At 39.2% G+C, this 24,907-nt stretch overlaps 1 protein-coding gene and 1 long non-coding RNA gene across 3 annotated transcripts; one reads left to right on the forward strand and one right to left on the reverse strand.

Annotated features, from left to right (window-relative positions):
- Positions 1–24,334, reverse strand: LOC135238890 (integrin alpha-2-like). 2 transcript variants are annotated; one of them, XM_064307039.1, is made up of 30 exons: positions 24,129–24,330; positions 19,872–19,995; positions 14,572–14,681; positions 14,294–14,385; positions 13,881–13,995; positions 13,657–13,784; positions 13,043–13,191; positions 12,270–12,420; positions 11,537–11,702; positions 11,228–11,304; positions 10,998–11,136; positions 10,560–10,705; positions 10,290–10,433; positions 9,946–10,149; positions 9,401–9,531; positions 8,557–8,720; positions 8,191–8,342; positions 7,614–7,724; positions 7,439–7,524; positions 6,562–6,703; positions 6,250–6,339; positions 4,735–4,811; positions 4,559–4,642; positions 4,166–4,268; positions 3,830–3,940; positions 3,464–3,574; positions 3,159–3,272; positions 2,913–3,002; positions 2,232–2,348; positions 1–1,859 (listed from the first exon to the last, which is right to left on the reverse strand). In XM_064307039.1, exons 1-30 carry the CDS (start codon positions 24,175–24,177, stop codon positions 1,761–1,763), a joined length of 3,576 nt encoding a protein of 1,191 aa, XP_064163109.1. In that variant the 5' UTR covers positions 24,178–24,330; the 3' UTR covers positions 1–1,760. The 2 variants fall into 2 exon arrangements, with proteins under 2 accessions (XP_064163109.1, XP_064163110.1); XM_064307040.1 differs by lacking the exons at positions 1–1,859; positions 2,232–2,348; positions 2,913–3,002; ... (1 more) ...; positions 3,464–3,574; positions 4,166–4,268 and having other exon boundaries at positions 3,832–3,940; positions 24,129–24,334.
- Positions 6,651–11,028, forward strand: LOC135238894 (uncharacterized). Its single transcript, XR_010325225.1, has 2 exons — positions 6,651–6,723; positions 10,021–11,028. It is a non-coding gene; the product is annotated as an uncharacterized LOC135238894 (long non-coding RNA).
- Positions 24,335–24,907: the final 573 nt, after the last annotated feature.

Below are 24,907 nucleotides of genomic sequence, written 5' to 3' on the forward strand. Positions count from 1 at the left end.
CCCCTTTCATAAATATTTATTAAAAATCCATCATACAGCAGATATAAAATACTTTTCAACAATCAAGAACAAGGGGTCCTGAAATCTGTTTAAAAATAGAAATCAAAATATATTTGAAAGAAACTAGAAGCATCGTACCCGTTTATAGAAAAAAAAAAAAAAACTCATGCAAAGAAATGCAGTCCACAACATTCCATCAGTCTGGTATGTGTAAACCACATAAACTTGCACTTATACCTGTGATGGGAACTGCGTAATGTTTACAAACAACAAGGCCGATATTTCTCACCTTTGTTGGGGAAAATGAAATGCTGGATCATGTATAACTGATAAAGTATGTACATCTTATGTAAACAACAGAGCGGGAATTCAATTTCAATTCAGTCAGTTCAGGAAACGAAGTAACAGTGTTTAATCATTTAAAAAAAGAGTTAAATGTGCAATTTTCAATTCATTTCTTAAACTGAAATGAAATTGACCCCGTCCCTGGTAAACAAACATAATGGTAGTAGTTGAGCACGCAAAGTGAATATCTGGAATGGTTTCTGTCATTGGAGCTTTTTGTATTCAGCCCATCCAAATGGCATTGATATCTTGGGTTTTGCACTGTTAGCATGATCATCATGGAGTCAGAGTTCTGGGAATGATTTCCCTTACTTGTATATTGCATTATATGGCTTTGTATTTGTTAAACATTAACATTAACGTTAAATTTTAACTTGCTAAATAATTGCTTTTCAAGGGGGGTTGTAGACAGCCAGTGTTACCATCCATAAAACAATTCAGCTTCAGCAGTTTCATTTTACATTGAGTTACAGCTCTGTAAGTTCTGTACCTATTTTGAGTAGTACATCGCCGTATGCGAGAGATGGGGTATTTGGACACATTCCATTTGATCTGTATTTTCAAGTAATTTATTTACAGTTAATAAATAAGACGGGTGGCACTGTGGTACAGTGAAGAACTGCCACCTCACAGCAAGAAGGGCTGGGTTTGAATCCGCGCTGGGGCCTTTTTGTGTGGAGGTCTGCGTGTTCTCCCCATGTGTGTTTCCTCCCACAGTTCAAGGACATGCAGGTTAGGCTACCTGGCAGGTTTAAATTGCCTGTAGATATGAGTGTGTGAGTAATGGTGTGTGGGCCCTGCGATGGATAGGATACATGTCTTGCAATGAAAAGAAAAAATTCTAACCCCATCCTGCTATCCTCAGCAAACAAGCCTGCCCAATCCTACTTAATGCTAAAACCATATGCAAGTATTTATTGCCCTCAGCTACACTGAGGCAGCAATACCAAATGGAGAAAAGTGCTAAAGCTTCCATACACAAGTATGGCATCAGGAGCCAAACAATATTTCAGTTCAGCGTTAGGGGGGAAAAGTCCAGTAATTACTTAATTTTCCTGCTTGCAGGCAGACACAGTGCTATCATTGTGCTTTGTAGTCTGAGAGTCAGCTTTATCTAACATTGATCGAACTCTGCGTTTCATTTTGGCTCTCCGAGGCATCTATTTCATTGTGTCCCCCACGTCGCCGGCCTTTAAACGAGCCTTCCTGCAAAGCAACAAGCACATCCACCCAGCGAAGGAGGTCGACGGAGTCTGCGGCTAGGTGGCCGCAGCTAGTGCAAGGCCTGCTTTTCCGGGGGTCCCGGCGTCAAATGATTTCCGTAAATTGATTTCCCTTTTCCGTTGCGGTGAAGAGGCGAGCACGAGGACCTCTCAGGCAGCCGTTTCCGGCTCCTCCAGCCTGGCAGGGAAGACTCAAGCAGTGTTTGCCTGCAGTCCTGCATTCTCTGTCTCGTCCTCGTTCTCGTGCTCATTCTTCATCAGCTGGTGGTACTTCCTCTTGAAGAAGCCAAACTGAAAAAAAAGAAAATCGGGCCAAGTGAGGTGCTGGCATGTGACTTGCACACTTGTACGCACGTTTAAGCATAGCTAATAAGCGAACGAGAGATTCAGTAAGGCTGTTGTGAGATATGCACACAGCTGCACCCTGTAGTATGTGCTCTCAGGTCATGTGCTGACAAGGAAAAAAAAAAATCCTGTCACATGAGATTCCTGAAATAATGATTACTATTTATTTCAATGAAAACATATGCAGCGCATAGTGGGCTGCTTTGAACTTTCCTTTGAGAGGAATTCTAAGCTCAGGTTAAAGCATAAGGTTGATTGTGTTACAGGCAATAATGCCATTGAATTCAACATGGTGGCTGGACATAGAGAGAGTGTTACCTTCCAGAGCAGGAAAACTGTGATGGCTAATAGCAGCAAACCTCCTATCACACTCCCCACAATCACTCCTATGGGCACATCTGCTGTCTCTTCTGGCTTACTGATGATTATTGCTACCTGCAGATGGGGAAAGGGACAAATGCAGCCACATCTATGAGAACATTTTGCTGAAATGATAATTTGTTGGTTTCCACTTGCTATTCATTTATTGACCACAAGAGGTCAGTGTTTGCTGAAGAAAGCAGCACTTCAAACATTTCTGTCACAGTGCTATTCCGTTGAGTATAAAGAATTCTGTTAAGGAAAACACTCTTTGAAAGCAAATTCAAGAGCAAGACATACCATGATGGGTATCTGATTTGTTTTTGGTTATGTGCATTTATGCATTTTCCCAGGAGAATTACTGACCGTAGAAAACTACACATTGATGATTACACAAAGTACACTGACAGTGATCATATAAACTGGATAGTTTAACGTAAAAACTGCAGTTATTAAGCTGGCTTGCTCGTGACTTCATATCTCTATATTATATTCAATAAATCTTAATTCATGAGAAATAACAAAATAATCAAATGTGTTTAATTATTTTGTTATTTCTCATGAATTAAGATTTATTGAATGTAATATAGAGATATGAAGTATAAGCACAAAGAGGATGTTTAATTTTGGGCTCATTACCGGAAGCTTCTTATGACTGATGACTAGAAGTTCAGGCTGCGAAGTTTCTATTTCTGCAGTTGCAGCGAGCTCAATGGACTGGAAGGTTGACTGTACATTAAGAAAGAAAGAAAGAAACATTGTGAATTAAAAAAGATCTATGCTTGCCTTCAAGCTGGTACAGTAAGCTTTCTGTTCAGTTGTCGCAGGTAAAACATTTTGCAGTGGATTCGTATTACACAGGACACATTGTGATGTTAAACTTACCGAGGCCAGTGTACCATTCCAGATCCTTGTGGTGATATTGACCAAGTAATGACTTTTTATTCCCATATCCTTCAGCAAACATTTCATAGACTTACACGTGGCACTCTCACAGTCCTGCCAGGCAAGCAAAACACAAAGTATGTACTGTATGTGCATTTATAAACATCAGAATCATCACAAATAAAGCTATATAGCAGGCAAAATAACTGACTGGTTCTTATAATCAAACATCATTGTGTTCCAATTTTCTTCAAATCCTTGAAGGTTTAGATGTTGCATGGTTATGGCAGAAATGAATGCCTCACCAACTCCTTTTGTCCTCTGAGGCTCTCCTTGGAGAAAGAGGCTGTGTGGGGCTTCTGCTTGATCTTCAGCGGGTCGATCAGGCCGCTTACCTCACAGGTCACATCGCTGACCTGCAGGGAACAGGAAACAGGAAGGGGACCATGTATAAAGAGACACAGTCTCTGTTGTACCTGCTGCCAACATGTTAACTCCATGGCCGGGTAGATTGCAACCACCCCTGTAGTGGGTCATTTCCAAGGAAATCCCACATGTTCTCTATTCTTCAAGGCATCCTGGCTTACAATTATCCCATTGTGTTTACGAGAACTATTATTGTGCCAGTTGCAGTTATATAGGGTCAGTGGGTGAAGTACTGCCTGACTCACTGGCTGAGTGTTGACTCCTGTTAAGTAGAACAATGGATTTCCTCCTTTAGTGTAAACTGGGAAGGAGACTGTGAGGTAGACCAGGCTAACCGGGAAGTTCCCTGTGGAAACCTGAAAGAGAAACCATACGCAGCTTAATCACAGCCAGTTTAGGTCAGAGTGCACGTCCTGCGCCTTCTCTCGGAAATCACTTGATACCAGTAAATCCAACGGAATGGGTCGGAATGGGATGTTTAAACTCATGGGAGGGCTCCACCCATTCTGTGGCTCGTGAAGTTTCACTATGTCATCACTAACATGACGTACTGCGGCAAACATGTTCTGAAATGTTCTTACTTTCAGTGCGAAGTTTAATTCTGGACCAATGTCATTGTAGTCTGTCACTGTAGTCTTTACTGGGGCGTGTTCATTCACAACATAAAAATTTATATTGGCCTCTCTGCGGAGAAAAGCAGAGAGAGTACAAAAAGCAGAGATCAAGATTACAAGATTACAAGGCTTACCACACTGGTTTGTTGTAACCCTTTAATGATAACTTTATTGAAACTGAAAACTGGTAGTTTATATGTACTTTAGCACCCATATCTGTGCATTTTTCTTTCAAAATTTCATTTTCAGTTTCATTCAAGAGGTACTTGAAATGAAAATAGATTTCTCTGCCAAAATTATTTGCTTGAAATTGTATGGGTATATTCATCTTTTATTCCGTTAAAGCATAACAGGACATACCTTGTCAAACTGATTTCAGAGTCATACTGAACTGGAAAAGAGATATCAGCTTTGTTGTTGTTGGGCGATTCTTCTGTGCTGTCACTGTTGAAGAGAAATCGGAACAAGGTTGGGGCCACATTCCAAATGTATGATCACATGCTCAACTGCAAAAACTGACCAAACTTTTCTCCCACCTTACAGCCTCAAAGTTAACTTGTGCTTCCCTCTGCAGCTGTTTCAGATTGAAGTCAAAGTTAATTCCAAACGTCACCTATAGAAAGAAGATTCACCGCATTTAGCCCAAGGTCATTTGTTAAGACAGGGTCACCTGCTCATACGTTTAGTTTAGTCACATGCGTTTCGTTTATATTTAGTTTCTTCGAGTTTACACACACACTGCATCCTTCACGCACAGCAAGACATGGGGCACATCCCTCCCTCAGCAGGAAGTCTGAATTTAGGACCGTCTGACAGGAAGTGGAGGAGACGGCAGGTCAAGTGGGGCCATTTTGGAGAGACTTTGGACGGAGGAGTTTGTAGCTGTAGTTTGTTCTGTTCATTTTGTGTATCAAGCATATTGTAAAAATTAAGTATTGTTGTTACAGAGAATTACAGACAGGTAGCGTGACTGACAGAATTTTGGAGGGGTCCCTGCTGTTTAAAAAAAAAAAAATTATGATTATTTTTTGGGTTAGATAGAAATATTTTGTTTTGGATCCAGTCTATGTACCAATGACTCTTTGGGAGCACCTACCAACCTCTTCCAGCACCAGACTTTAAACATTTCGTTGCCTCACCATCGTGTGCATATTGTTTTAGTTTGTTTGTTTGTTATAATCGTCCTTTTCCCACCTGAACCAAAACGTAATACTTGAACAAAGAAACAAAGGCACCAGACAAGAGGCCTGGAAGCAGTGCTAGAAAACCCTGCACACGTGGTCATCTTCCTTACAGCTGGTCTTGGTAGATGAGTCATGCTGTATTCCTGTTTATACACACACCTCAACATTTAGGCTACACAACATGCGCTAGTTTAGACCATAAATATTTAGCTGTAGATTATAGCTTAATTATAGGTCTAGCTTTTGGGATGTACAGATACCTAGGTCGTAGGCCCGGTTTACTTGGCATCTGTCGGTTTGTGGCTCACAATGCACAGCTCTATCATGCCCATGTAGGAAGTTACACATGTAGGTTTTTATATATAAGGCCATTTTTGGGAAACTTCCCTGCTATCTTTGTAGCCTACTATGTTTTGCCTCTCGTAGCTACTAAACCACGTCCACATGGTAGCTAATTCTCAAAGTTAGCCAAGAAAAAAACGAAGAGAACTTTCTGAATTAAGAAAGGGTCTTTTTCTCATTTTGTTGCTTTGGCATGGAATGGGCTACACTACCTTATCCATTTAGATACTCCGGTTACACCTGATAAATTTAAATCGGTGTTACAAAAAAAAGAGTGTGGCTTTCTGTAGCCTGGGTCCCCATTGAAAATATGCTGTTTTGGATTCATTCAAGCACTTTTTCTCATGTACTGTATGTTATATGTTTTTATGTGTGATGCACTGTAGATTTTATTGCTTCTGTTGTCTTGACCAGGTCTCCCTTGTAAAAGAGATCTCATATCTCAATGGCACTTCCTGGTTAAATTAAGGAGAAATAAATAAAACACAACGTGTGAAGCAGCAATGCAGGCCATGTCAGACTCACTTTTTGGTTTGTATTGAGAGCAGGGTATCCCAGTTGACAGGACATCGTTCCAGTTTCTTGAGAGGCGCATTTGACCTCAGTTCCATCACTCTAAAACGACAGCAAAGTTTATCTATTTACCACAGTCACAATGACAGAACTTGGAATTATATAGGTGCCCTTTAAAAGAATCAAATGTAGACCTAAAATCACTGTTGTTGTAAAATCAATGTTGATTTTTTTTATCAGGATAATGATAAGATTAAGAACTGAAATTGCAATATATTACACCAGTTAATTTTTAGCTAGTAAATGAAGGGCAGCCAGACATACAGGTGGGGTTATAGATGCGTAGAACAGATTGTTGGAGAACATTGCAATGACTCTGGAATTGTAAGCATTCTCCTTCTTGTTTTCCACAGAAATGTCAAAGGAAACTCTTCTGTTCTTGTTGCTGACCAAAAATGGGGTGGAGCTGCAATACAATAACTTCATGTGAGTCTGATGTTTTATAATAAATTCCTTAAAGCATTAGTTATGCATTATAATAATTACATATGCTAATGAAACATTAAATATAATATGCAAAAAGTTAGTAATATGAAAGTACAGTATCATCTTCCAGAGTGTTACTGATGATAAAGCTGAAAAGCATACAAATTCTTCATGTTGTTTTGATAAACTGAAGACATGATACAAGTTTACTGTTCAAAATAACCGCAATACATTTATGATGATTGGTGTTGATAATAAAAAGTCTGAACCACAAGTTTACTAGATGTTGTCCATTCCCACTTGAATTCCACAACAGTTATGGTTTTTCAAAAAATAAAAAGCACAAATTATATAATATATATATATATAGAATATAATAGAAAATATATAACAATTCCAAAATAGAAGACCTTCCCAGAAAAGACCTTCATGTTAATAATGCAAGAGCGGGCTTTAAAAATGACAAAAACAGACTCTTTCAATAAGACACTGCAGTGAGCCACACAATGTTTCCCTAAGCTCAGTGTGCTGATGGGGAATTCAGAAACACTGGAACAAATTAGTTTCCATTGATGCTTTAATATTTGACTGAAGCCCACTTGCTGGTATAACTGCATGGTTTCGTATGGAATGGATAGACCTAGGCGTTTTGTTCGCAATGGAACATTGTATTGTAAGAACACTGTACTGTAAGAGCCCACTGACGAAAGCTCACCTTGATGTGTCGGATGACCTCTTGACGTTCAACACCAGATCGCTTACACAGACATCATCAGAACCACATTCCTTGGAGAAGGGGATCTGCCAACATATGAACAAAATATTACTATGCAGTAGGTACAATCTAAATGCACAGTGCAAATTAGATCTGCCATGTATTTGAAACTCACAAAGAATTCCCAAGCGTTTGGACTGAATGCATCAAGTACAGGGTTGGCGTCAGGCTTCTGCAGGTCGACGTCCACTCGTAGGCCAATGGAGTTCACAAAGTCTGGGGCTTCCTGTTCGAAAGTAGCAGAGGCAAACCAATAGGAATGTCTGATATCGGTGGATATTTTTCTAGAACCAATTCAATTTAATACCATGCTCAAGGAAACAATAGCAAAACTCCAGCCAGTGTTGGAATCTGTGATTTTTGGGTTGCAATCTTTTTTCTTGTAATCATCTCCTAAGTCTGCAGGTGTGGTTATGTCCGATGAGGCTTGAGGTCTGTTCCAATATTAAGTCTTTCAGCAGAAAATAACACATTACAAGAAAGTACGCCCTATAAATTATTAGAATAGAGCATTTATGATGCATTCTCAGATGTATTAGACATTGACAGTGTGTTTCTAATATGTTGTAATAGTAGTTTTATAAGAGGTCATCAACTTCAAACTGGGTTTATTTATTCATTTACTTATTTATTTATTTATTTATTTTGTCTGAATTACTGATTCAGATGAGGCTGTTTGAGTTTCCACTGACCTGAACATAAACCTCATATTCTTCACACACTCCCTGTGCGGAAATTGCGATATCTTTCTGCAGATGTCGTTCATTGTTGTTAGTGAACAGGCCCCTTGAACTGACACGAGATGACTGCAGATCTGCATCGAGGGTGAGTTTGTAGGTAACAGCTGCCACAGGGGATGAGAGTAAAACAGGAAGTAAAATTATTGTCGAATACAGAGAACGCTGCCAACAGATTTTTGGATGAGATTTATAAGAAACAAAATCATTTCAAAATATTTCGTGGTATGTAAACCCATTATTCGTTTTATCACAATAAAAGTTATTTATCACATCGATTACATAATCTTAGGATGAAATTGTCAGAAAAGACACTCTTACCAACAGGTCCTACTGGTACTTTTGGCTTAAACGATGCACTGAAGCAGATTTTGGCTTTGAAACAGAAGACCTTCCTCCCATTGACAGTGCAGGGTTTACTGAGGATGCTTATTTTATCAGGTGAGAAGGTGGCGGTTGCCTTCACAGTCGCTAACCCTCTGGACCTGAAACCACAGATTCTATTAGCGCTTCATAATGCTGGACCATAATGCAGTGATTTTACACCTTGGTCCTAAAACAACACACACTTGGTATTGACCTGGTTATGATATGACGCAAGAGGTCCATATAGATGTACCACATCACCCTGTATGTGGCAACAGATAAAAACTCACATGCTGTTTCTGAAAATAATACCTCTGATAGCCAGTGAAAATAAAAGGCTTCTATCCACTGGGTACTACTTCAAATCCTCTAATGTAGCACATCTCATTCCATTCTCTGCACATGGGATATCTGTATAGCTTTGTGGCACCGAGCCTTGTATAAACCAGGGCCGGCCCATGGCATAAATGCTCTTTGCAGTTGTTTACGGCCACAACCGCCAGGGGGACCACACGGCCACGAGGGGGGGCCACACGATCCAATGTTTATGTTTAAGGTAAATAACGTTATTTTTGTAATTACGTAATTCATACCCTATAGCGGGACTAGTGGTCTAAATTTAAAATGTAACGGCAACAGAACAGTTCATAACAATGTAATGTAAGAAGGACTTTACCACCAAGAGATGCACCCCCCCCCCCCCCCCCACGAATATGCATCCCACAGAATTGTTTAGGGCCAGGAAAATCCTAGGGCCGGCCCTGGTATAAACTATTGCATCCCATTAAGAATAACTCACCAGAGCTGAACCACATTGCCGTAGGCTCCAACAGAAACATCCGGGATTGTGTCATCATTCAAATCTCTGTAAACATCTAGAGACCTTCCGAAATACTTCAGTTTAGGATCCAATTCAGATCCCAGAATTTTCTAGAAAACAATCCAAATAAACTCAAACTTTTGTAGTTGCAAAAAATGTAACAAAACAGGCTGATGTTCAGGGCTGTGCTGCAAAAAATACTGTCAATAATCAACCTTAGATTGAACTGAATTCTTAAAATACATGCATTGAAAGTAATCCATGATGTTAATCCAATTCTCCCCAGTTAAGAAGGGCAAAGTGGGAGTGCTCAGGCATTTTGATCTTAAATCATGCAATCAATTTACCCATGTTTATCAAAGGATGATTGCAAATACTGATTGCTTCTTACTGGACTATGCCTAGGTCCCAAAACTGTTTTTGAATCACCAGAACTTACCATTTGCAAAAATACAGCAGCATTGAGTACTGATAATCCAATATATAACATTTTCTCCATATAAAATCTATGATTTCAGTCTCACCTGTGAGTACTGTCTTCTGATGGTCTTCCTGTCTCCGTTGAAGACGTAAACGATGCCCCTGTTTTTGTCCTCCAGCGGGGCTCCAACCACCACATCGTTGAAGCCATCGAGGTTGAGGTCGGGCGCCTCGGCGATGGCCATGCCAAAACGAGCATTCTCCGAGGAGAACGGCCCATCCAGAAAGCCCTGATCACTGAGAACGCCCTGAAACAGACAGAGGAACCGGGTTCAAATAACGCCAAGAGACGTGCCTATCCCACCAACGTCCAAAATGTTTTCCGCTGATTCTTCAGCTCCTAAATTCCACATAGTGACACACGTTCGGCACTGTGAGTGTGCTTCACCTTTGTGACGGAGAAGATGTGCACCTTTCCCTTTTCCTTTTTGAATTCGCTCATGAACATTGGAGCCCCGACCAACAGCACATCGGCCACACTGTCTTTATCCACATCCAGGGGGCACAAGACGCTGCCGAAATAGGAGCCAATCTAGGATCGCAAGCAAAGAGCGACAAAAGACAGACCTATTGCATGACTCAGAAAATCATGTTAGCCTAATATAAATGCAACTGCATATTTTAAGTGTTTGTTAGCATGTTTACAGAAAAAACCTACCTGCTCTCCTCTTTCTGAATCGATGACTGTTGGCTGCCCTTGGGCATTGATAGTGTAGACTATGACTTGACCTGTGTGATTGGAACGAGGTGCACCAGCAACGTAGTATTCTGTGTTTCCATCAGACAGTGTTGTCACAGAGTAGCCTGCACAAATACAGGAAGCATATAGTTGTGATCTGCCCAGGGTATTTCTGGCAGTACCACATCCTGTTTCCTCAACAGTGGTAGGTACTACATATAAAAGCATATTTACTAAGAGGATAGAATGCAGTCCAAGCTTGTTTTTCAGCAGTCTGTAATGCAACATTGGGGAAATGCTTACTGATATAAAACAAAAATGATGAGAAAAAAACACCACCAAGTTCTGAAAACAAGACAAAACTGCGTATTTGACCCAGTATTGAACTGATATTAAATAACAGCCCAATGGTATTACCCAATAAAGAACTGTGGTTTCGGTCTTCCAAGATTTTCTCAAAGGCTTTTTTGGGGAATGTGTCTGTTTTCAGGGTTGTTTTGTGGACCACAGTGCCACTCCAGTCATAGGCTCCTACAGCACCTAACATCATGACATCCTACGGGTGAAGGGGAAAGGACCGAAGGTTAAAATCATTTCAAACTTTCAAACTCTGAATACATTTTTGTAACTTATGGGATCATTTATACCTTTTTAGTGGAATAGTGAGCACTGAATCCCACTTGGGACATCTCCATTTGGAAATTCTCCCCTCCTTTCCCAGTACCTATCAGAAGACGACGACACAAAATCAGTCTAAAAAGCACTATTCAGCCTTGGGTGATTAATCTATATTATGGTGGTTATTCATTTATTTTTCTGCATCTATTCCCAGTGCATTTTTGAGATAGATATGAAACACAGTGCAAATAAATAGTAAACATAAGTATGTTCTAATCATTTACTGGGGAAATTATGCAGTTGCTGGTAAAATAAAATAATTTTACAACAGAATGTACCTTCTATGTTGAAGATTCTGTCCCCAAGTGTCCCTGCGATCTCCAGAAGAGCATCTTCAGCTGAGACATTGAAAAAGTACTTCTCTGCTGGGGCACTAGCAATTGATTTAATTTCTGTAATGAGGTTTTTTGTGTCCAACTCATTTCTTAAGTAGTATCCAAGCACCTAGGAATAACAATTAATAAATCACATTTGGTAATTTATTACAAACACCGTCAATCCTTGATATAACCGTTGTGATCTATTAGTGTTCCATGATACAAATAATAAGCTTATACCAAATTATATATAATTCAAAAAATATAAAACCTGCAATCTAAAACAGGGTTTCCCAATTTTGTTCTGATGCGACCCCAAACGATTGTTCACAAAATTACGTGACCCCAACACCTCACCCACACATCCCTAACAACACCCATTAGCCGTGAGTACATTGGCAATATACCACAGCATCTTGTGCCTCATGCTTATTTATTATAGGTGGTTTGTTGTGATGTCTCACACATATTTTAAATAGACAACAAATTTCTATTTTTAATAGAATTTCTTTTCTATTTTTATTCTATTTTTCTTTTTTTCCCCTAAATTTTCAGGTGAACCTCTCCTCAAATCAGCTGGCCCCACAAGGGGTCGTGACCCCACAAGGGGTCAGGAACCCATGATCTAAAACTTACTTTCTTGATGCATGAAGCATTTTAAAGGCAGGGATTTGACCAGTCCCTCCATACTCACAGCAATGCCAAAGCGTGTGATCTTGGCTTCCTCACACTTCCCGATGACATCGATCCTCATGCTCTTGTCATGAGACTCTCCATCTGTCACTACCACCATCACTTTACTTGCCCTGGGACGGCCACCATTTTCTGGCAAGAAAACGTTCTTCCTTAAAACAAGATGTACAGTACCATTACATCCTTGATTATCCCGTGTCACAACAAATGAATGACATTAATAAAGCTTGTTGGAAAGTACAGAGGCAGTGAATTATGAAGTAAAACTGGAAATATAGCATATGTGTTTTGTTTTGTTTTTTCTATTTTATTTCAGCACTATAGGCTGCTTGGCGTCATGTTACGTTATGTTATGTTAACACGCAGTTTGCTCTGAAAATTGCTAGTCATATTCCCACGAGCATCAATCAGCTTTACATTAACTTTTAATTTAATTATTTATATTAGAATGAAGCATACTCCGATTTTTCTCACACAAATACATTTGCTTGGGGTTTCGGCATTCTTTCAGATTCACCCTGGCATACCTGTTCATGGTAACGCTCTATTCTGATTTACATCTGATTTCAGGGGAGAGAAGACACCCCATTTTCTTATCCTGATTTTAACTCAATACATATGCTGTGAATGTAGGGTGGCATACATTTCATCATTGCCTACTTTGTGATAATATCATAAATATAATAATCATGTGCATATTTAAACATCATACACAGTATAAGTATGTATGTGTGTGTCTGTGCGATGAATATGTGGTTAGTATAGCCAACATACCTTGCAAATTCAATGGCGTGGAATGTATTTGTTTCAGTACCCTGTTTCTGAGGTATTTTTGAGGCAGCAGCAATGATGGACTCTTTGGTTTTATAGGAGTTCAGTTTGAATTCAAAAGATGGGTCAACTGCATACTGAACAACACTCACCTGGAAGAAAACATGAAAAAATACATATGTAAAATAGTTATTTTTACTGTATGCAACAGGTTTAGGTGGAATATAGAACAGCAATATATTATATTGCTAATAACACTGTTAGTAACATTTTCTGCTTAAATATAATGACAAGTTTTAAAAATAAATATAAATATTATGCAATATGTACAAACCTACTGCAAAACACTATCATTAAATAAAAAAATAGTGTGCAAAGGTTAGTAGTTTAGTGTAATCAAATGTAGTATAAACACTTCAATTTGATTAGAGATCTTTGATTTGGTACAACATAAAATGCTAACCTTCTCTAATGAAGCTTGAGAAAAACCTATCCAGGCAAGATGTTGATGTACAAACGGTGAACATCAAGACATCTATTGCAGTTTTATTGTGGATTTCCTCTTTTATGGCGTCATAATGAAAGACTATGTAAACAAGTTTAATCAAATCATTTACCTGAGTATTATCTGGACCAATGTCCAAATTTTCTAACAATTTCTTGAGAAAATTAACAACTGGATTCCAAGGCCAAATGCTATTAGACCCATCCAGAACAATTGCGACATCCATTGGACCCCCACAAGCTGAAAAGATATAACACGATTTAAAAAATAAACAACATAAGGATTTTTAAATAGTCTTCAGTTGATTACAGAAGAATGTTGGGTGGGCGGTCTTACTCTGAATGGCTGGGGAGAATGAGGATAATGGACTGAAGAGGGGGGTCACTTCATCACAGATTCCAGGGGTGAAATACTGGCTGCCACATTGTTGGGCCCACAGAGGTCCACATGTCTACAGAGCAGACGACAAGCAGCAGTGTTAAACTGAGAGGCCCACTGCTTTCATACAATAAATGAGAAGGCATTTATGGCGAATATAGTGTGATATGAACAGTCAGTAACACAGGGTACAAACTCGGAAACCTACAACTGTGTCGCAAAAAAAGTTGATTAGTCAAACTTTAATTACGTTGACCACGTCTGTAAAAAGCAGCTGAAATACCAATGTTCGTCATGCCAAAACACATCATTGTTTCATGGGTTCCCCAATTTTCACAATTTTGAATTTTGCGCTTTCAAGTTTAGTTTACCATGAATCCATCCTGTCTGGCTGGCCGGGTGAGTGTCAAACCAAGAGTCATGTTGATGTCAATGTTTTTCACATCTGGGATCCTGACATATCCTGAAATAGAATGGAAAGTTTAGAACTGAACAGAGTATTTTTACCTGGGAATTTCTGCACATTTTGGCAAATCTCCTTCAATATCCAAACGCTAAGCAGAGAGTGTTATGTCTGTGAGAGCGTCCTCTCTGTGGTGTGGGATAAAAATCAAATTTGGTGTGCTTTCTCTGAGAAGTAGAAGCTTACTTTGCATGTCCAGTTTTGCACAAGTGGTTGTGGACCCTGGGATTTGACACTTGTAAACATCTCCTTTCCTGTTCTGTGGGTAGCCACTCCAGGGAGCACCAACCAGGAGCCTGAGCAGAAAACAACAGAGGAAGTGAAGTCAATTTCATTCCAGTGAAAATATCACGGTATATTGTAATTACGTTAAGTGCAAAGCTTAACTCTGTTTGCTCTAGCTGACCACTGCTGTTCATTTAATCTTTTCCTTTCATTTTTATTACTTGATTATAACTGCAGTAGCTATGTGTTGGCATGGTAAAACCACATCCGCAAATTGTCTGCAACAAGAGGCAACCATGGAATTAAGCCGCGTTTCCACCAAAATTACCCGGAACTTTCAGTCCCAGGAACTACTTTACCAGGAACTAAAAGGTTCCTTCAGCCAATGGTTGTCTGCGTTTCCACCGGGGTCTAAAGTACCGCGAAGATTAGGCAAATTAGCCCACTGACGTTGTCGTCGGTCCATCTGTCATATGATTTCTTCTGTAACCCTATACTACCACCGAAGTAGCCTACATTATTTTCTAATAACCGGGACAGCCCGGAGGGGTTTATTCCACGTATATACAACGGGTTACCAACAATGACTATATATGGTTACTTTTGTATTTATTGATTTTCATATATCCTCTCAAACACATTCATTAACAGCAGAAAACATGCACACGTTGTAAACAATTTGCTGTTTTATTACTTTCTCGTCGTCAATTCCATATAGGCTAATCGCAAAATGACAAGAATAGAACGAAAACTCGGACTTGCGTGAAAATGTAAATTAGTAGTGGTACAGCCACCGTTTGCTTTCCTTCGAAGTTACTGCTAGCCGAGCAGCGAAGTGTGCCCTCCAGATGCGAACCATGCACCATAAATGAGTCCATAGTCTTCCTGGTCTTTTCGTGGAATTGAAAAATGGCAGTAAAATTGAGTAAAATTACGGCAGTCTGAAAAGCTAAAGCGAAGATTACTAGAATTAACCTGTTATTTTACCCGGATAAAAAGTGCGGAAGGTGATTTCCAGTTTGCTTGTACTGTATCACCAATGTTAATTATGCAGAACTACCGCATACCTCACATAACTGTATCAAACGTTTTGAGTCAATTACAACGGGCTAACAAAGAAAATCCGGAAGAAAATATTCAGCAACCGAATGAATCCGTTTGAATGTTTTGGTAGCCTACGTAATATGCTGTCCCAGCACGAATGCTTAGCATTTTATAAAACGAATACTAAAGCAAGAAAAGAACAGAAGAGCACACGTTATAATTCCAAGACGTTGACAGGTTATAACCAAAAGTAGGCTACTGCGCCGCATAACATACAAGTTTGATTTGAAGTTATTATGAAAATAAATTGGTTTGCCGCTGCATATTTTCAAACATGGCGGGTAATGGCGGAAAATAAATACAACACAAATGCTACGAGTACTCGACCAATCAGAAATGTTCAGCGCTGCAAGCTCCACCCAAAAGGTTCCTGTACTTTCGGAAAGTACTACCCCCCGAGCAGGAACGTTTTGGGGGGTAAAACAAAGCCCCCAGAACTAAATTTAGACCCTAGTTCCTGCGGTGGAAACGCACTGAGTTCCTCAAAAGGTTCCTAGTTCCGGGGTATAGTTCCTGCGGTGGAAACGCGGCTTTAGATACACTGAGAGCTTTGTACAGTTGTTTAACCTAGTTTTACCATTTGGTAGTTTGTGCTGTTCATGATGCAGCAATAAAAATTTAACAAAAAATGTAACAAAATGTTGAACAAAATGTCATTAATGAGAATTAGAAAGTGTGTAGGATTAGTGAGCATAACCTCCCAATCTGTCTGCCAGACTGACATCTTTCTTTGAATGGATTAAAGAACACCGCTATAAATGGTAGCAAACTGAAAGAGATTCAAATTTCTGTCTGCAAATATTAAATTCATCAGCTCTTTTCATAAATTATCGGAATATGTTGTCTAACGTACAGTAAGAGAGATGAAAAATGTACAGTTGAACCACAGAGTAAATGAAGCTGTAGTGCATTTGGTGGATCTCCCCATTGCTGTGTCTTTATTCTATATAGACTCTCTGTGTAGTCTATATTCAGAAACCTAGGGGTAAAAAAAATTAACGGTAAGCCGCGAGAGGGTGGGGGTTTAAGGCAAATTTCCAGCCAGTGTGGGTGGCTTATAATAAGATGACAAGATTTTGTGTGGGAATTAGCTAGTGAGTATGTCTCAATGCTGGCTAGACGAGAAGCATGAGTAATGAAATCATACAGATGCAATATCAAGGAGGTATTCTCACATCCCACATCCTGTTTGTAAAGCAAATATACTACTAAAGGATATTTCACAATCATGAGACGGGGAGTGACGAAATTGTGTGCGACTTGCGTGTGAAAGCACTGCTCAATGCCATGCGTAAATTACCCACGACAAAAATAAAGTGACTCACGCCAATCTAGAACTCTAATGACAAGGTGGACTTTCAGATGAGCAGTTATCTGACACTGTAATGAGGCTGTGCCTGCACCATACAGATTTATTATATTGCACATGGACAAGAAGTGAGACCTGAAAAAAAAAAAAAAATCTCACCAGTCACCAGCATTGCAACATGGGACTAAATATCACCAGTAAACAACTGCGATGAATATCTACGTAGTGCTCGCACAAAAGCAATTATGTACAATGTTGCTCTACAGAATTATGGAATACAATATTTTTTTCTATCGGTTCTATTATGTGGTAGAGTTCACTTGCTCAGGCCGGAAGAATGTAGATATCAGCTGTTAGCAGCTTTTGCTAGATGGCTGTTGAGGAAGTTACGCAACATCACAACTGGTACCAAAAATGTATGCGAGGAGAAACATTTCTGAGAGATAAGAAAATGTACTCCAAAAGTGCATGAGCATTTTTGGCAACAAATGGAACAATTTTAAATAATGTCTGTAATGCTTGTGTTTTACTGAATCCACCTGTTCAGACTGTTCAAACTCCCAGGTTATGCTTTGTTTATGTACTGCCGTACAAATATACTGTACTATAATACAATGAAATGATTTGGTTTGAAAACCATTTTATTAGCATGGCTTGAACAGCTTGGTGAAACAACAGTGGACATGGATTTAACTAGCGTAGTATTCAAGATTTACAGGAATGCAGTGTCGTCAGAGAGTTACTCAGAGGTCCATTGGTGACTGCACACTAGGAAACAACAAAGAAAGCTCACTGAGTGCATGTTGGCTAAGAGTATGCAGTGTAATTAGCTCCTCTATCGTCTGGCTCTACTCCTGCTCTTCTGCTAGAATCACCCACACAGTGGCGGGATGTGGTTAATTACACATTAACCTGCAGCACCACTGGCTGTGACTGGACAGTCTTTTCTCTCATATTGAATGGTTTTAACATGGTTGAGAGTAAAATCAAAATATATTTTTTAAATATCCCTTTGAGCTGAATTGAAGAAAATGTATATCTTACACACAGTACACACACAGTCTTTTTAATAAACATTTTTAAATGCCCCAATTACAAGTCCCATATCACACTATGTTGCTGAATCTTTTACCTCCATAACTCAACGCTACACTGACTCCTTCATGATCAATTCCTATATTAATTTGACTTCAGCGTCACCCGTCCATAAAAAAAAAAACTTCAAAATAAATGTGTGTATTTGAATCTTTACAGGCACATTGGATTTCTAATGTGCATTAGTACATTAGTTGCATACAATTACAATGCGTAAAATTTGTAATTTAACCACTTGTGGCTCGAAAAGGTGCACTGCACATGGTAGCCCCAGTGAGCTGTAGTCTGAAAAGGTGAGGTGAAGTGAGATCTCTACCTTCCTGACTGACTGGGGAAGGTTTGTTTCACCACTGGGGGATGTGGGCACCAGGAAGGGCAGCTGACGAGTGGAAACTGAACAAAGAGGTCTGTCTACAGATAGAGGCAGTACCATTCACAGCTTGGTACTGCATGTCAGTGTGAGAAATCTGAACTGAAAGTGGGAAGCCAGTGAATGGCATGTGGCATTTAGGCAGGTTGGAGACCAGGTGTGTAGCAGCGTTCTTTATCAGCAGCGGTAGCCTGCTGCTGATAGGCTGGCCAGTACAGCGCTACAGTAGTCCAGACAACGGATTGTGCAAGTGGCTGAGTAGCCTCTTGGGTGAGCAACATTCTCCTGATGTTCTCATTGTAATGTCTAACTTGATGACTCAGGCTAAGGGGTGGATCAAGGTGAGGTAAAACAGACTTTTTATTTGTTCTGCGATCAAGCTTGAGTCCATTCTTTGAAGTCCCTGTAAAACACATGGGCTGGAAGGGCATTATTTCCAGCTATCTCTTTGTAATTAAACCCTCTTAATGTACTATATTGCTACATGCATAGATTAACTTACTGTAGAATTTTATGTGTTTATTTCTCGTGGAAAGAAGGCAAAAAATAATTTCCCTTGAGACAGGGAAAGCACATCTCCTCAGAGATCTCCTGGAAACAAAATGAATTATAGGACACTGGAGGCCTGTAAACTGCAATCTCCTGGTTTACACAGAGGACTGCAGAAGCGCGCCCCAGTGCTGTCCAGTCGCAGCCATGTTGTGGTTTGAGTAATCCCATACAGTTGGGTTAGTTAAACTGACTGAAATCTTGCCTACCTTAAGTTTTTTTTATATATTTTTTAAACCACAGGCTTAATACCATTTTAGTTTTTTATTAAACAAATGTGCATATATTAACTGAATTCTTCTCTACCTGAAGTAAAAGAAAAATAAAACTACAGGCAGCCTAATACTTTTGGCCAGCACTGTATGTATGTTTGTATATTTGCAGGTTCCTGAAAGGAATGATGGGATATTGTGACCCCCACCCCCGTGTATCCAAAGTTTATGTTCTTACTGGAACCTGCATCCACAAGTAAATGATGCGATATTATCAAATTATATCACAGGTTTCTCAACATTCACAACACGTTTGTGAGAACTTGTCCTGAGCACTACAAGCTTACAGGAAATGCCAAATTTACTCAAAATGTCCCTCAGGGGATATCAATTGTACGGTGTATCAGATGTATGAAAATACAAAAAGGACTTTAAATCTTGTAGCTTATGAAAATGACTTAATCAGTAAAGTGATATGGGGACAGGAGTATGTGCACTGTGGGTTCATGAAAACAGGTAGCCTGAAGCAGTCTCTTCTTTGATTATTCTCACTTCTCATCAAGAGACAGCTAAAATTTACATGCTTAAAGAGCAAGGTTTCCACAAAGCAAACTCATCTTACCATTTGCCTTGATGATTAATGAACTGTTTCACAACGTATCCAAACTCTTCAGTCATCGGACCAGTGAATACTTTGGCTCCCGATGTTCCAACATTGAAAGAGTGTGAACAGTTGATGCAGCAACCTGTAAAATAAAGTATTGGTTATACTGTGTCATGGCAGGTTGGGGCAAATCCGATGAAAAACAACATCTGCACCTTGAAAATATGATCCATTGCTGGTGACCTAGAGCTAGCAATATCAGTAATAAGCAATCAGAACAAGTTAGAACAAGATGTGGGTACATAACATAAGATTGCAGCCAAAGCATGCCAGTACAATGACATTTTGAATAAGTATTTTGGCACTTCAGAGATGTTTTGAGAAACTCTGCTTGTGTACTATAGAATCAAATAATCAAACGGACAGCTATATATATATCTTGTTGAGCAGAACCTCCAAGGCATATGACAGACCTAGCTAACCTGATCGGATATGACCACACGTTAGTTGAAGCAGAGGAACTATGTGCTAGACCCATTCCTTTTTCTGTTTGCAGGCCTCTTGGTGCTTGCGTGCGTGTCTGCGTGTAGTTACAGCCAATATTAATGAAGTTTGGGCTGGAGTGATTTTTCCTCACATAAAACAAACTTTTCCAACTGCACTTTACTCAGTGGTCTAGAACAAAGCAATAAAACTTTCACAGTTGTGTTCCACCAAGAAAAAAAGAGGCTTATGTTAAGATAAATGACCAATGCTGCAATTCAATATATCACAGATATAAAAAGTAATGTTTGAACCCTAGATCTGTACATTTCTTAACAACAGTGAAGAGTCTGCAGCTCAAGGATTTTCAATGAATTCTAGATTTTTAACTTATATTCTTTCAATCCTGCATGGTAGCCTTTGCCGCCTATTGCCGGGAGTATCTCAATAAGAACAAATCTTATAATAGGTTGTCAAAACACTGAACATTGAGTTGAACACTCAGTTGAACATTTCAGTGTGAAACTGAAAATATGGTTAGCAATATATGTGCAGCAATTTAATACTGTACTGGCATTAATTTATGTTCCAAAAACACATACCAGTCCACACAGGATCTTGCTGTTCCTCTCTCATCAAGACAGATACCTAGCCAAGACTCTGTGCATCACAAAAACACAGGATGTAAAGCAAGTCGCAACAGGTTTATTTGGATTCTTGCACTTCTGTAGTTCATCTGTATAAATCTGTATCACTAAACCAAATATTGCAACTTCATGCAAGTAAAGCCACCGACATGGAACCCGGTGCAACTTCATCCACCACCGGACTCATAGCTTACTTTCAATCAGCTAGCAACCACCAATAATGTAAAAAGGTCTTTTGATCCTGTGAGAGAAATTCTGTGTTTGTCAGCAGTACTGAAAAGTAATCTCCACAGTGTACTTCATAGGGTAAATTAACACTATGAGATTAAAAAAAAAACTGGTGCAATGGGAATGATTAGTGTTTGCAATCAACAGCACAAAAACAATAAATAATGAATGCAAAAAGAAATATAAAAACCAGGTACCTTCCTGTCTCTATAAAGAAGACACAGAGAGAAAGTCTCATTTTGAACTTTAGGCCTTCCTTATGCAACATGTCCATAGCCTATGCACAATATGCAGCTATCCTAACGTTACAACCTTGAATGACCTCGATGAGAATTACAACTGCACTATGCATTTAATTTTTTATAATAATTTCTTTGGTCACAACATAGGTGCTCGATATATGTCCAATTCACACCCAGCCTAAGATATCCATATCGTAGCCAAACTATAACTTAGAGGGACAATTGATTATGATGTTATGATAATGCTGAAGCTGAATCTGAATCTCACAGATTTTAGCCTTGGTTTTAAGCAGTAAAGGGAATTTTAAATAATCTTGAAGGATTACAGCTATGTGGGCTATATCTCAGTTAACATGCTGATATGGATATCATCATATTCTAGCAGCTCAATGTGTAATAGTCTTAAATTTACAATGAGCTTAGTGACTGTAGGCTTGACCTTTCAAGATGGATGTCATGCAGTAAACTGAGAAATGAGTTATTTCCTAAAGTCATTCAAACTCATTTATTATTAATTTATAATAGAATGACTACAATAGGCAAAACAATGTCGACTGTCAATATACTGAACATTGTCAGAACATTATTAGAATATAAATGTTTTGTTACAAGATTAAGGGTAGGATAACTGACACTTTCCTTAAAAATATGAGCATTGAGAAATGAGTGCAGTTCAAGAGCAATGTCAATACGGCGGCTGTTTTAACAAAAAAATCTGGCAGTCTGCTTCAGTGGGTACTGAAGACGAAGTAGGCCAGCGCACTCTATCCACCCAAAATGGTTTGTACAACACCAATCTATTAAAGGTTTATCCAGCTTAGCAACCACAAAGCAGGCAGCTGAGTGGAACTACATTGTGACAGTATCAGCAGGGTTAAAAGGGCCAAAGCTGAAGGTTTCTCTGCCTTAGTCAGTAAGTATTGTCATCTACATTTAAAAGTGTTCTTTGTTAGTCCCGGTGCCAGCCCTCTCTGGAATCCCAGTCTCCATGGAAACAACGAGGAAACGCACTGACTGGGCATGAGGGGGTTTAAGCTGTGGCCTGGGCCACACCCCATTTTTCAGTGACAGTTGCTACATTTCCACTGGAATTCCACAGCGAAATTACCTTGCAGAGACACAATTGCATTTACTTGCATGCAAAACTGCCACCAAGACAGGTGTTTCCAAATTTCTTGTTGCAAGGTAAAGGCAGCCAAAGCCTACCGAGGTCTAGGATAGGCTTATCCATTTTATAAAGTGGACTGACTTTAATTTGCACAAATCCATGCCAAGTAAATGCTTTAATTATAGTAGCTGGAGATGCCAAATCTCTGGTGATGCAGGTAATTCCATTTCAATGTTCAGTGACCAGTCCACGCTAATCCCAGGAAGGGAAAGCAAACATTTTCTTGGTATAAGGGAAATTTCCTATTTTAAAAATAGTTTTTACTTTCAAAGTCAATAGTTTATTAGTCCTGAATGAAAAAAAAAATCTCATTCATGATGTCCAAAGCACTCAATAAGCAAAATATTACACATTTCAAAGTGTTGGTAGGAGTTCAAGGTCCACATCAACCGTAAAATGTCTCAACTTCCCGTTTAATTATAACCCCTGCAGTGACACACTCCAGCTACACAAAAGCACAGTTATTCACCAGCTGTCCAGAACACATAACTACAAATTGACATATCTATCCCATTTCATTAGGTGTTTGATATGGTATTTTTTATAAAGGCCAAATATTTGTAACCTAGCTAACAATCATTCAGGTCTTCAACAGTAGGAAGGAAGCTTTGCCCTATATGTAGCAGTATTCAGTAGCAAGGTTTTTACAGTAAAAAGGACTTTGCAGACTGTTTGGGTTATATGGACAGTAAGGTCTGTATCACAGGGGTCATATGCTGAAAAATATGTCACCTCCAGTGACCCTTCTTATTGGGTTCAGCGTAATTATACAATGGCTGCTTTCAGACTAGTATATCCTGTGGGTGTGCCAGTGTAATCTCTGCTCTGGCGAAAACTCTCCGTCTCCTAGCCTGGTTACAGCTAACATGGTCCTGCAATTATATCTCATATATTTTGAAAATGGGGCATTTCTATATCTGGGAGGTTGCACATCTTATATCTAAAGTATTGTAAACTGCAGCCAATATGTGCAGAGATACCATACTGTTCACAAAAAAGAATAACTACAACAATCACCTCCTTGCACTGCTGCCTCATATATACATTTATTATTTATATTTTAAAAATTGTTTCATTCATTCATTCATTCATTCATTCATTCATTCATTCATTCATTCATTCATTCATTTTACTTTACTTATTTATTTCATCATGAGTGAGGGTAACTGACTGAAAGCCAATTTCAAAAGACAATCCAAGTAAACTGATGCCAAAACTTTGGTCATCCTTTTTCAATTTTCATTTCTGTATGGACACGGGAAAAAATTAATTGGTGAAATGTCAATAAAAATAGATTTATAAAGCACACGTCATAAAACAAGGTTAATCAAAACAGCGTTTAGGATTGTATAATCCACTTATGCTGTAAAGGTTTACCTGCGGATTTGTGCGCTCAGAATTTGGAACATATCATTCCCTTATACGTTACAGCAATCGCAGAATTAATTAATCAAGAAAACCTGCACTACTCGTCATAGTTTAAACAATTAAAAAGTAGGTTACTTACTGAAGACCATATACAGCGCCACTAAAATCTTCTCTGTGGCAGATTCCATATTTCCACTAAGTTACCGAACACCCAGAGGGCGAAATTCTATACTGTAATTCAACTTGGTGCTTTCCGGTTGAACCGTAGGCTATGTATTCCTCCTCAATAAACTTCTGCATGCTCTACGTTTTGTTAACTTCACAGTGAGTGGGAGGGCATGTTGTGACGTTGCTCTACCTTATCAGTGCAGTGACACATCCGGGATGGTAGCCTACCGTACCCCAGATGTTTCGAGATTGTAGAAATTACCTTTAAAGGTTTTTGTAGAATACCGTTTCCGCCAGGTACGCTACGAAGACTAGCCTACTGTGTGGCACGAGGAAGTAAAAGGAAGTTTTTAAACAGTGAAGTTTGTGAAGTAAGACCACGGATTCTGAAGTACATCACTCAGTGCCAAGCGAAGCTTTGCTTAGGATTTCAACACCGCACGAGTTCACTAGGTTTTGCTGTTAGTGTAGTGTACCTGAATGAAGGAACGTCCGCGTGACAGCTCCAGGAACTATGATTATTTTTTGGTTACACCAAAGCTTTTTATCAGCGACTGAAAATTGTGGTTAACCCCAAGGTCTATAAGTTTGACTTGTCGATGAGAATCGACGTTCTTTAGCCTGTCATATTTTCCAGTGTCACGAAATTCAGTCTCAGAAAACTGTGAAATTAGGTAGCCAATGGTATTTAAAAACAATATGGAAATATTGATTTCTCAGGTCACAATTATAAATGTATCATTCAAATTC

Source organism: Anguilla rostrata, chromosome 14 (assembly GCF_018555375.3).
Source record: "Anguilla rostrata isolate EN2019 chromosome 14, ASM1855537v3, whole genome shotgun sequence".
NCBI classification, from domain to species: domain Eukaryota; kingdom Metazoa; phylum Chordata; class Actinopteri; order Anguilliformes; family Anguillidae; genus Anguilla; species Anguilla rostrata.

Excerpts from the sequence above, each read along its gene's own strand:
- LOC135238890 (XM_064307039.1), bottom strand. The coding sequence starts at position 24,177 with ATGGAATCTGCCACAGAGAAGATTTTAGTGGCGCTGTATATGGTCTTC. Across the intron at positions 14,682-19,871 it reads ATTAATCATCAAGGCAAATG|GCTCCTGGTTGGTGCTCCCT; the intron begins GTAAGATGAGTT and ends TTTTCTGCTCAG. Across the intron at positions 7,725-8,190 it reads AATATGAGGTTTATGTTCAG|GAAGCCCCAGACTTTGTGAA; the intron begins GTCAGTGGAAAC and ends ACTTTCGAACAG.